Below are 13,807 nucleotides of genomic sequence, written 5' to 3' on the forward strand. Positions count from 1 at the left end.
TGGAAATCATCTTAAATGGTTAATCATTTCATTGTATGCTCATGACATGGTTATTTCTGTCATGAATACCCAAAATGAATGGTCAATTATGTCATTTTACGCTCATAACGTGCTTATTTTCCTCATAATAACCACAGTGAAATTCAAATAATTGGGAAGTGCACTAAAACATTCCATTTGAGTCACATGATGCTGCTCCTGTCATCGAGTTCAGTGATATCTTGTTTTTTGATTTACATTTTAGAAAATGGGTTACAAATGGCGTATAGTACAACATTTCACAAATACATCTATTAAAAAAATCCCAAAAATTGTATTTGAGTGTTCCAAAGAATGAGGAGATGCATAAAATGTGGTTTGCAACTCACTCATAAAGAACCATATGAGGTAGTGGTCAGTACATGTATTTATTTCTGTGAGTATCAGGTAAGTAAAAATGCCATATAAACACGTTTTCACTTGTAGTGTTATAAGTGGTGTACTAGACTTGTAATGTAATGTTCACTATATCAATTCATTCGGAGGAAGGTTTTTTCCTTTCTTTCTTTCTTTCTTTCTTTCTTTCTTTCTGCTTAATACCACTATCATCTTAAGTTCACTCATTTGTAATATAGTTATGTACACTTGGTAAATTTGAGATGAATCACAAGGATGGCGTTAAGAAAGTCTGTTTCATGTCTGATATAGCTCTTATTCCAAAGAATCTGAGAAAACATTTAACAATTTCTGAGCACATTAATGTCCTGGAGGAACAGAAAAAAGTTGTTGAGGTTAAACACGATGATGCTCTGCAGTTTTACTGTGCAATCTGAAAACAGAGAAAAGAGGTACTTGGAAAACAGAAGTAGTTCTGGCAACAGCCACAGCAATTAACAATCAGTATTATCTTCTGAATGAAAAAGTTTCCACAGTGTTTTATTGTGCAGGCTTTCACAACTTGTCCCGAGAAACCTTTTCAACATGGTCTAAGAAAATAATTCTATGCCAGATACCCTCAGTTTAAAGACAATTCTGTGACTTATCACTATCACAGTACTTCCAGCCCAATCACCATGCAATGCAGTTTCATGTTTATTTCTGGAACACAAAAATTTGGCTTGTTTTTCAAGAATGAAGACCCAATAAAACATCAACTTTCACATTTTCACTATCAGCCATCACAAAATTCCTTTCCTTTGCTACTTAAAAGTTGTAAATGCATTTTCCATCACTAACTAACTAAACTGTTTCCAGAAAAAGTACGGAAAAACACTAGTAACTACACACTCCTGTAACATATGCATAACTTCATCTTACTCCTAGTCTCTGATGTCACCAGAGGTTAAGCCAATAACAAAGCATTGATCATGTGACCAAATCTTGAAATTTAATGAATTTTAACTTTTAATTACAAACAAATAATATGCATTTTATGAGAATATGGGGAAAAATGCAAATTGAATTGTATAATCATTCAGAATAATGACAATCTGAACAATATTTTTAACATAGGAAAATAGCCTATTAAAAACTGATGTCATTGCTACTTTTCATGTGGTTTTTGACCTCAGTACAATAAAAACCCAATTTTTCCAATCCAATGTGATATGACCTAGCCATGGTGGATGGATTTACCTAACTAACAGTGCCACAACTGTTGAATGCCAGACTTGTGGGGTCACGTACATCACACAATATGGTTGGTTTAATGTGCAACTCGCACCATAGCCATTGTATTGCAATTCATCTTTCATCTGTAACCAAACCTATTTACATTATGAGTGCCATCTGTGGGAAAAGTTTTGTTTTGCTTTTGTAATGTTTCTCCCTTGTTTGATAACATTCCATTCAAAATTAATGTCATTCTGAGAAGTGGTTCTTTCTTTTCAGTGTTTAAAGCTGGAATGTTAATTATAATCACCTGATATATAAAATAATCTATTGTCTGAGAGACAATGTGGGTGTCTTAAAAGTGGGCATGACTAGTAAATTTCTCAATCACTCAGTAGTATTCCTACATAATATTATTTATGTCAATTACAGCCTCAGACTTCCATTCAGAACCAAGTTCTTTTAACATTGCTATTGAGGACACTGTGTCGTGTTACAACACCTCAGCCTAAAGCAAGGCTGTTGGGCATGTGTATGGAAATTGTGTGGCCCTGAAATTTCTTCTCTTCTATGAGGCATACAGCCTGTAACACATTTGTAGTTTCATTGAGAGGAATCCTCTTACACAGATTTTTTAACATTTTTCTTTGCCCCACAGTTCCACAAATTTCTTATGTATACAAAGCTGAAATAACTTCTTCCAAGTTTGGACAGTTAAGTGTGCACACAGCCATTTAAGTAGCTGTTCTTCATGTACCCCACTCATAATATTTGGTACAGTGGTAAGTAATCTCTACTGCTGTGCAGTTCAAAATTGGATTGGAAAGTATTGATGTAGATGTAGTAATGCTTGCATCCCTTCAGATTACAAAAAAATAAATTCTGGACAATAAAAGATTTTCTGTTACTTTTACCAACTGATAAATATGGAGAGCTTCTTATTCAGTTGGGTATTAATGCTCACCAGCTGCACATACATATCCATGTAAGTCATAATGATATTATTTGAAGTGACTGTTTATATTAAGTGTAAAACTAAGAAACAGCATACCCAAGCAAGATTAAAACAACTGAAGTGTGGAAGGTGTCCTAGATGTTGCAAACTATTGAATGTCTGACCTCAACAATCATGGACTGGGAGCACAGACAAACCTCAGCTCAGGGATCCTGCATTTTCCAAATGTGTACATAGTGAGGATCACTTGAGCTCCTTGATGTTTTCCCCATTTAGCATAATCAATAGGGCAAGTGAAGCTTAAGAATGTTAGGACTTGGTGAGGAGTAACCTTCCAGCAACAAACACTCCACTAGTTTTTTTATAAGAAAAAAATAAAAACCTTACAAAATAAATTGAATCATCTTTACTGTCAATGAAAACAACTGGGAGATCAAATAAGGTTTCTATAGATAGTTTATGCTTATAAAATCACTACTTGTGGGTCACTAAATACAGCAAATATGCCTTGTATTGTGTAAATGATAATGGGAAAACAGGACTGATTACATACATGCAATCATAATCATATTCCAAGGCCTAGATCTAAATGATTCCTGGGCAGAAATGCTACTTGAACACTGTACTGCATTAGTGGGTTTCAAAACACACAGGCTAGTAGTCCTAACTTTGTACACATTACAGCTTGTCAATGGGTAATGTTTAGGCCTGATGATGTAATTAGAGGTGGTTTAATGGGATGCTGCATAGCTAATTGGAGAGTAATTTTATTCATGTTTAGGGACTTTAAAATATTGAGTATACATCTAACACTATTATATGAAACAGCAGAGATTATATGAACCTGGAATTATTGATGTTTTTAATTGTACTGAGGCCAAAAACCACATTAAAAGTAGCAATGACATCAGAATTCTTTGGCTGAATGTAATCGCCACAGACAAGTTTGTTATAGATCAAACAGTCTTTAATAAATTGCATATTGAAGATTCAAAAACTGTTTTGTCTGGTAATGATAAAATAACTATTTTCATGCTTTTTAGTTTTTCAATGTGTTCTTGGAAAGTACCATGTAACTTGACTACACTTTGTTAGCCTGTGACTATATCTTGCTAGTATACTGTTGGGATTTTATTTGGATATTAGCAAGACCTTTGACTGTGCACATCACCCTTTCATAAATTCTAATGTTTCTATCTCAGTGGCACGCCATTTGTATGACTGGAGTCTTACCTCCGTAACAGAAACAGGGTTCAATTAGAAGACTACATCACAGGAATAAAACAATTATCAAGAGTCAAGAAAAATCAAATATGGCATCTTCCATGGTTCAGCAAATGGTCTGCTTCCATTCTGGCATGCTTTAGTGACCAACCCAGGTCTTTCAAAAGGCCTTCAAAGACAGTATAGTTTGCTGACAAAACATGGATATTGATAAATGGATAAAGCTCAACAATGCAAAGCACAGCCAAGATATTATCTGAATTGGTTTAGGTTTATAATTGGTTCACAGCTATTAGCTTAACTCTTAAGCTCATAAAAACCAAACTTACACAATTCTATGCTATTAATTTCTAGTTTACAGGTGCAGCAATACACTAGATTTATAAATTAATGGAACTATTGAATAAAGAGCAATAATTAGCGCTTCAGTGGCCATATCTTGTATTTATATTTTGTAGCTTTTACACCATACTTAGTATTCGAAATATTCTGCCAGTTTCATTGAGAAGTTTTCGATTGGAAGCTTTTATTGCATTGTACATATATGAGAAGAAAGCATTTCACATAATCTCTTTCTCCATCATTTCCTTTGTTAAAATGGTAATCAGCTGTGTGTTGTTTCTCCTGCTGATTGTTCAGGAGGCACTGTTGTGGTATTATCCTTCAGTACTTTCCTCTACAACCTCTGTTTCACTACATATCATTTTTTGAGGATGATATTCTCAAAAATTTCTTGCAAATACGAAAATAATTGGAACATGCAGCTAACTTGGTTCCTCACCTTCTTCACGTGTCAAACAATCATGTATGGTTAATAAGCTCTTCAATAAGTTTCCTCCATTCTGTCCTCTCCAGTGTGGTTTTTACCAGCCTCTAACTCTAAGACTGCTTTTGTGGATCTCTTCTTTGTCTTCATCCAGTTGAGCCTTCATTGACTACACCAGCATCAACCTTGAGAACATGTCGGGGTCATACTGTTCTCCTACATTTTATTGTTCTTAAAAATAACAGCACCTTGTATAAGATGATCCAAGTCAGCATTTGTTTTAGATCACCACGTACCTCTAACATCATGGTTAGTCTCAGATCTTGCACAGCAGCCTGCTTTCAGATATTCTGACCAGCTGTTCATCAGTACTCATTAATGTTCAGGTTTCATATTAATAGGGAATGACTGACATTATCACTACCTTGTATATTTGCACTTTAATCTGTCTGTTTAATATCCTGGTAGCCAGTAACTTCTTAAATGTGTGGAAGCACCTACAACTGTTAAAGATTTCTGTTTTTATTTCAGTTGGCACTGAATTTGGCCAATATTAAATCCCTGATATTCAGAGTTATGAATGTGTTCAAAATTTAAGCCTGCTGCTGATAATCTATTTAGGTTGTTATTTTCCTTCCTGGTGAGCATCATGTATATGATCACTGCAATAATAGAAAGCACTCAATGTTGTGTGGCTTCTTGCATCTTACTGTTCTCTTTAATGAGCCTCTTCTTCTGCTAATAACTGCAACATCATCAGCATATGAATATATCTGAGTAGACTTCGTATCTATGTTACTAGAAATTTGAAGTTTTCAGATAACGGCTTCCAAAGTCAAAGAATTGTAAGAAGGGTGTCCATTTGTCTCACTCTTTTACTGAGGCTAAACCAAGTACTTAATTCTCCATCAGCTCACACTGCAGCCTTGGAACCAGTCATGGTTGCTTGGAAGAACGAGATTGTTTAACATACATATCTGGTGTACACAGTAATAACATACCATATCCTTCCTGCTGAAATTATCAAATACCTGCTTGAAGTCCACATAAAGGTTAGAAAGCTCAAAATTATATATCTGATCTGTTGTTGATCTACTAGAGAAAGCCACACTGACTAAATTTTATAGATTACTTTTGTCAGTGTAACTCCTAATAATTTTAACAAGGTCCCCTTTTTAATGTATTGACTGAATTGCACCTCAATTTCACTCTTTTTATATTCTATCAGTGCCTGGCACTTTGTAATTTTTTAGTCAGTCCATTACCTCAATTACTTTCACTGAGTTGGGCTCATCAATCTTTGGATCTGCAATATAATAGGATAGCTCCTTTCTTCCAGTAAGATTGCCTTTTAAAATTCATATTCTATTAAAATAATATCTCCTTCTGTCCTGCACTTATTGTTCACCTGTCAACAAATTTCCCTCTTTATCATTTAGACACTGTTGGTTTAGGTCCATATTATTGAGCTCCTTCCTCACTTTTCTTATAAAATTTTGTGCTTTCATTCCTCTGCTAATGTTCACACATTTCCTTTGCCTTTCTTCTCACAGCTTCCCTTTTTTGCCCCCCTAAATACCAATGTTTCCACTACTCTCTTTTCATTGTATATTGTCTTATTAGATCTCATATTTCACTGTAAGAATCTCAATCCAACTTCCTCGATTCAAACAGAATATTCATTATTTACATAAAACAAAAAGAATCACCAGGAGAGGGGGGAAAAAGCGCTGTTCAGTGCAGGTACATTGAAAACACGATATTCATTCTAGAATTCTCAACAGGGACTAAGCTATTATCACACAGAACTGCACAAATATTATTAATGAAGAGAATTAGAAATTATGAATACATATTTGGGTGTGTGCCCAAGCATCAACACTGTGTACGTTACATCGCAGAAACCAAATCTTTCAGCCAACAGCTGCAGGTGTGCCCACCAAGTGATTAAGAAATTAAATTTTTTTTAATCATTCAAAAATTGAGTATATTTATACTGTAGTGATGACTTAATGAATCCATCACATACAGATCAGCATGCTTGTAATTCCATATCTTATATACATCGTAAACAACTTAAGAGTATGGTCAGACCTGTTGCTAGGATAGCATCTTCGACAGTCAGCATGGTTGAACAGTGCTGAGAAATTATATTATCACATGAATGACAATAGAGGGATGCTGGTAGATAAGAGTCAAAACGAACTAGGATAGAAGAGGCAAGTTCATTAAATATCTGTACTCCTGTTGTTCATGCAGCCTGTCCCAAATCTTTAGAGCCAAAATAATATAAATGGTACAAGATAATAAACTGCATTCTTTGAGGTAAGAAATTAATCATCAGAAATGAAAATTTAATTTTTTACTGAAGTAACAACTTAACACCTGCAAGCAACAACTTAAGCTAATAGCAGCTTTTCAGAATGACTTCCCCAGTTACAATGCATGCATTACAACATTATAAACTGACAATAATGAAATGTAGATTGAAAAACATTTGGTCCCTTTGCTTGCACAAATTGCTTGTGATAGTGGTGTAATTGCTGCTCCATCAGTTCTCTCCACAATGTATCCTCTGAAATGTCCATTTCACAGACTAGATGGTGGATGTTCCTAGTCGAATCTTCTCCCATGTGATTCAAAAACATCTCCTTCAGCTTGAGCATCCAGAGCTCTTGTAATTTTCTATTCAGGACAGTAAATTTTATCCTATTATGGTGAGCCCAGTTGCAAAACATTTCTCTGTACATCAATTTGGCTTTCTGGGCACTACATCCTGCATCACAATACATGAAATAAATGCATTTCAGCAGGTTCCTGTAAAGAATAATGCTCCTTTAACAACTAATCATGAACAGTCGATACTGGCAACCTCCACAACTGACACATCCCAAATGATTGTGCATTAATGTTTTATGGCAGTGCAACTAGTGCCAACATAACAGACAGTTGTCCATTGGGATACGTAGTATACAAATATGTTCCTCATGTACACTGCTTATTTAGGACCTTATACCACATGGAATCCTGGATTGTAAGACCTATACTGGTGTAGACAAGGCCAGTGACCATATTATGTTATCCATGAAAAATGCAGACAAAACTGAAATTGATCAAGAGGGCAAGAATAAAACAGATTCATCTTACAGACAAGAATAGTCTCATATAGTGTGGAGAAAGAGTAAGTTCCAAACTCCAGCAAATAATGAAGGAACACAAAACATAGGACAAAATGAAGGAAATAATCAGTTCGTGTCTGCCTGAACTGGTTACTAACATCCCTAAAGTAAGCATCACTCAATTCTGAACACTATTCTATTATTGATCTAGGAAAGGACCACACTGAAGTAACATGCCATACAAGCTGCTCAAGATGAAGAAGCACACAAAGTACTTTGGCACAACTGCAGAAGTTACAAGACACAGAATACCATCTATATTCATGATATAATAGACCAGCATAGGAGCTAAATCAAATGCACGACTTCTTCAAGAAGATAAACAGCATCACACGAGAATTAAAAGCATGCACATGGGTGATAGCAGATGTAAATGGCAATCTTACTGGTGACAAGAAATAAGTAACACTTAGATGGAAACAATACTGCAGAATCCTGTATTGCAAAGTACATAACATCAAGGAAGAGAACATTTGCACATAATTAGACACGAAAGCTGATATTCTACCCTGTGACCTTGAGAACGCCTTCAATCATTTGAAAAACAATGAAGCCCCTGGTACAGATCATGTTTCCAAAGAAATGCTGACTGTGATGGGAGAGGAAAGTACGCATACTTGAGAGACAATCCATGAATTTGAGGCAGATATTTGAAAAATGTCTCAAGATCTGTATACCAACTTTTCTTTGTTTCCTAGATTATAAAAAGATTTTGATTGTGTCATGTGGAACTAGTTATGTGCGCAATGAATTTGGGATTCCAAAACACGTTGTATCATTATGATGATGTCTTTATAACAGTCATTCTGTGACCATAAAGGTGGATGGTGAATACTCTGATTCTTTTGATGTAACAAATGGAGTCGGACAAGGTTGCATACTGTCTCGTCAGCTCTAGACCATCGGGATGGCTGGGTTGGTGCAATTTCAATTGGCAGCAGGAAAATCAACAAACTACACTTTGCAAATGATACAAACCTAATTGCAGGAAGTGAGGAGAAACCTACTGATCTGTTCTCCAGAGTGAAGACTATTAGTTTACTTTCTGGTCTAGAGATAAACATAAAAAGCCCAAACTAATGGATATCAGTCACTGTGATTTAGATTAAATCCAACTTACAGCTTGCTTAAAGGATCTGAAGGTAGTGAATGATTGTGTGTATCTAGGATCACTAATCAATGGCACAGGAAAGTGTGATACATTAATAAAATGATGTATCATCCTTGAAAAAGCCACAATGGTTAAACTCACTAATATCTAGCAGGACCAGGTATCATCCAAAACAACGAAGATGCGCTTGGTGGAATCACTGGTGTTTCTTTTGTTCTTGCACACACGCAAGACATGGACTGTGTAAGCTAGTGGCAAGCACCTAGTTAATGCCTTTGAGATGTGGTGTTGGCAGAAGAGGTTACGCATACTATGGACACAAAGAAGAGCCAGTGCGTTTCACAGTTTTTTATTATTATTTTTTTCCTGAGCATGTGACATTTTAAAGTTAAATCTACCAGTTCTCCTGCTGTTTAATAGTTGTCATGTAATTTTTAATTTACAAATAATTATAGCAACTCTAGGTATAATTTTATTTTTGTATGTAACATAAATTAGTTTACTCCTGTGAAGCATGTGACAGAGGAAAGAGCAGGAAAAAAAAAAACATTTACGGAATTTTAGAAAATCTTCTGAATTTTTTTACAAATTTTATGTATAATATTTTCACTGGTAGCCATATCCTTTCATTATGATTGCATGGTAATGATACTTTATTTCTATATTTGTGCTAGCCATGCACGGGTTTGTTACCTTATGTGACTGTTAAGCATGTGATACTTAGTCCATAAGAAATTTAGTTACAATAGAGCTTAAAAGTGATTGAAATTTAACAAAAGAACACTATAAAGCAAGAGTAAAGACTTATTTATTCCATGAAATTAGTAGATAACCCGATGATGGTACTTACACTGCCCAAAAAGTTGTTGCAGTGAGGTACACAATTACTGGTTCAAATGGCTCCGAGCACTATGGGACTTAACATCTATGGTCATCAGTCCCCTAGAACTTAGAACTACTTAAACCTAACTAACCTAAGGACAGCACACAACACCCAGCCATCACGAGGCAGAGAATACACAATTACTCCACATTTCTACATTCACAAACGTACATTAACTATCAGACAAGACAAATGTATACTTAAGGCTACATTCATAAACAGACATTAAATACCAAAGAAGGTAACAGTATATTCAAACCTAGTACTTAACACAAGTTGTTCTCAGAAATCCTAACAAGCATAACTCAGTTCATCCCTCCTGACAGATGTTGGTTTATAAAACAGGTGCTATGTCAATATCATCATTCGGAACATATTCATGCCTGTCATCTGGCCACACAAAGATGGCACTGTTAGTTTGTCTCCTCAATCTCATCCTCTACATTTGGCATACCTAACAACTATGATAAAAAGGCCTGTATTAGACTCAGAATTGATAGCTGCTAATATCACATATATAAAAAGCCTTAATCACATCACAGATAACGTACAGGGTTATCAGGTCTTTCCTGGCATGATGCTTCATCAACAATTATTTCCTTTTCTTGTTGGTGTCAGTTTGCAGTAGATTTGCTGTTATGCGACTGCATATTTATTGTGTGAAATTGGCAGTGCTTCTTTTAGCTCTGCAGACTACTTTTCCCAATACTCGAGGAGAAATTTAATGAACATTTGTATCTTGTTGCTGCTTTTTAAGTTCTTCTCACCCTCGCTGACTAAGTTCCCTTCCTGCAGGTCTTTTATGTTGCTCTTCCTTACCTCAACAATGTCACACTGCTTTTCTTCTTTTGGCAAACATCTCTGCCTCTCTCTTACTTCTTCACCTTACAATGATTTACTTATTCACCTGCTAACTTCTTTCTCCAAATTTATCCCAGTTATATGAGAGATGGCCACTAGATTTTGTCAATATTTGGAAGAAAGATTAGGCTTGTCTCATGCCTAACAACATGAAACTTACATAATGCTACACCCCAAATCCAGTAATAAACATAATTAGATGAGAACTGTTTGTTCGAGGTCTCAGTCAATGATGAAATCAGAGAACAGAAGTTCTCGATCCAGAAGGCACAGTTTGTTAGGCATACGACTAGAACTGTATGTCCAAACATATTGTTGGCATCCATTTTTAATAATTTGGGCAATGTTTCCAGATATGATTCCTAGATTCTATGTGCAACTATCAATTGTAAATACTTTCCTCTTGCTCCGGGAAGAAAAAAAGGATTAATGCCACATGCCTAACAGAAATTTTGCAGTTTTCATGTTTACTGTTACACCAATCTTGGTACATGAATTTCTTGTGGTTATTTTTGTTATATTTGGAAAATACGTATATTAAACTTTCATTTCACATGTCACTTTAACTAGTTTCTTAAAAATTGAAATATCCATATCTTTTCCAAAATATTGTGAGAGACCACCACTGAAGAACTTAGCATCACAAAAAGTTTATCTTCCCATGTCAGCCAAAGAAACTTCCAGTCTGTTGAACACATTTTGAGAAGAGAAGGGGATAGTTACAAAAGATCCCTCTTGCAAGGTAAAATTGAAGATAAAAGAATACGAGGCAGAGGAGCAAGTAGATGGTTAGGTCAAGCAAAGAATTGGCCTACCATTTCAAAACATATTAAGAAGAGCTGAAGATTACTGTGGATGGAGACATCTAGTTGAAGATTCAGGTACTTAGTCAATGGAGAAATGAGATCATGACACTCAGCAATGAGTAAACTGACCAATGATGATCACCTGAATATTCACTTCAAATTATTAGCTCATTTTGAAATTTTCATTTAAAATCATCTACTCTCCTTGTAATGTTGAACCTAAAGGTTTGGAATGTGCTGTACTCTTTTGAAATGATTTTTAAGAACAGGCTCACTGTCCACAGAATCCAGCCAAATGCAGTCAAGTGTTGAAATATGAAGCATTGGCTGATACCTGCTGTTAACCATTTGAAAAGATAGGACAATGATCCATACCACTTCGGTTTCATCGAGCTACAGCCATCAGAATCCAATATTATCAAATGTGCAGAAAGTTTAATGAAGGTGTATGTATATGAGACAACTACCCACATGTGTACTGCTCACCACTAATCACAGGAGGGAGGTACTACAGTGGCTGTGACAAAAAGTAAAGTGAATTGTCAATCAATGCAGCCTCTTGTGAAAAGGCAAAACCAGAATTCTCAAAAAAAGTGACAACTGGGTACTTTTTTGGCAAGAAACCAGAATCCACTATCTGTCAAACGTCAATGCAAGTAATGCTTTCAGATCACAATGTTCAAATATTTCTGTATTTCCGCATGGAAATTCTATTGTGTTAGTCTCTAGTCATGATATCCTTGAGTCTTATACCAGCGCAGAAGGTAAGACTTACACCTCATACAATTTTACTTGGCCTTTTGTACAAAATGCAGGAGCAACTGATCTAGCAAATCGAGTAAATGTAATAATTTGCATCACAAATTAACATCCAAAAGTCATACGAAATAATCCAAGGGAAGCAGTCATATTGATTACAATGGGCATATACTGAAACACTGAACAATATAATTAAAATTATTAATCTAAAAGACTGATGTTGCTCACCTAATAGATGTAACAATTCAGCAACAGAATATTTATGTGGCAGTGATAAAGGAAATTTGTCAGGGAGATTATGACTGTCGCACCCAAAATCTAACCCATCAAGAATTTATTTTTAAATCACATCATAGCTTGTTACTAATCAAAAGATTTCTGGACAGCTTGGGGATGTCTTACACACTTACTACTAAACATTGTTAATTTGATTCACAAATATTAAATTAATAGATGCCAAAGTTTCCAAACACATTATTCATACCCACATGAGCATTAAATTCTACTAGTCAACATTCAAAGCACTTTATTTATAATATGAAAAATGCAATTACAGCTGGATTTAATGCTGGAAAGACTGAAACAAATATGCAAGGCAGACAACTCATGTTAAGCGTTGTCATGCAGGCCATCAAGTAAATGTCAATGAGAGAGAGAGATAATTACCTGTCAGTATGTAATCTCCGTAACATTTCACACACGTTACATCCGTATTGATGTACAGCGACTCAAAAGTAATGCAGGGTTCGCTCATCTTCTTGAATATTCCAATATTCGTCATAAAATGTAAAGTAAAAATTGTTAACGCCAAAGTAGCGTATCATCTAAATATGTACATAAACTGGTGAACATTTTAATGAGTGAAAACAATCCAACTGCCTAACTATACAAGAAAGAAGAACGGTGTAATGGTAATGAACTGACAGTGTATCATTAAGCACAAAGTGTAGTAGCGCACAGTAGATTTAGCAGCACAGAACTCGCATTTACAAATAATTTTGACAAGGTTAAAAACACGTCTCCATGGACTTTTTTAAATAGAATTTCATGTTTGTAAACAAACGAAACAGGAATGCCACACACGATCAAATTATTTATTGAACACACCAACTGCCGGTATTACTTAAGACTTCGTAGGTGGCGCGTGATAATATCTTTTGTGAAAGTTTGACTATGTGCCAATTTTCATTGTGTTATCACAGTTTTCAATTTATCATTGAATAAAGGCACATTTGTAGTGCGTTGCAAACATGTTCTGCAATGATGTTCGCGGTTAGTTACTGGATTACAAAGTTGGCAACACAAACCAGTGTTCACAGCTTTGTCGGTACCAATGGTCGGTACAGATGAAAGAGGTATATACTGCCCTCCAGGGGGGTGAAACTCATATAGGGATTTCCGGTAACACGACGTTGGTTTGGTCCCAGGCCACTTGGAGCGCTGCAAGTTTAGCAATTTATAGTCTCGTGTTCCTATTGGATGACGTACTCGACGTACGTACAGAGGTGGGCCAAACGGTTATTCTGGAGTAACCGTTATCACAGTTCCAGTTATTCTTTGATAACCGTTATCGTTAACCGTTATTAATAACTGCCAAGTTATTTTTCGCTAGAGAATACCGAATACTCCGACAGTTAAATAACGACATAGTTGGAATCCATCAGTTTAGTTAT

The 13,807-nt window shown here is 35.6% G+C and overlaps 1 protein-coding gene across 4 annotated transcripts in view; it reads right to left on the reverse strand.

The window, feature by feature from the left end:
* LOC126248412 (WD repeat-containing protein 6) overlaps positions 1–13,490 on the reverse strand; it is a 293,561-nt gene extending 280,071 nt beyond the window's left edge. The window contains exons 1-2 of one of the 4 annotated variants that reach the window (XM_049949374.1): positions 13,442–13,490; positions 12,801–12,891 (exon numbers count right to left, since the gene is read on the reverse strand). In XM_049949374.1, coding sequence (XP_049805331.1) covers positions 12,801–12,888 — 88 coding nt within the window. In that variant the 5' untranslated portion in view covers positions 12,889–12,891; positions 13,442–13,490. The other 3 variants (XM_049949373.1, XM_049949375.1, XM_049949372.1) reach the window with 3 other exon arrangements.
* Positions 13,491–13,807: the final 317 nt, after the last annotated feature.

This window comes from Schistocerca nitens, chromosome 3 (assembly GCF_023898315.1).
Source record: "Schistocerca nitens isolate TAMUIC-IGC-003100 chromosome 3, iqSchNite1.1, whole genome shotgun sequence".
Lineage (NCBI taxonomy): Eukaryota > Metazoa > Arthropoda > Insecta > Orthoptera > Acrididae > Schistocerca > Schistocerca nitens.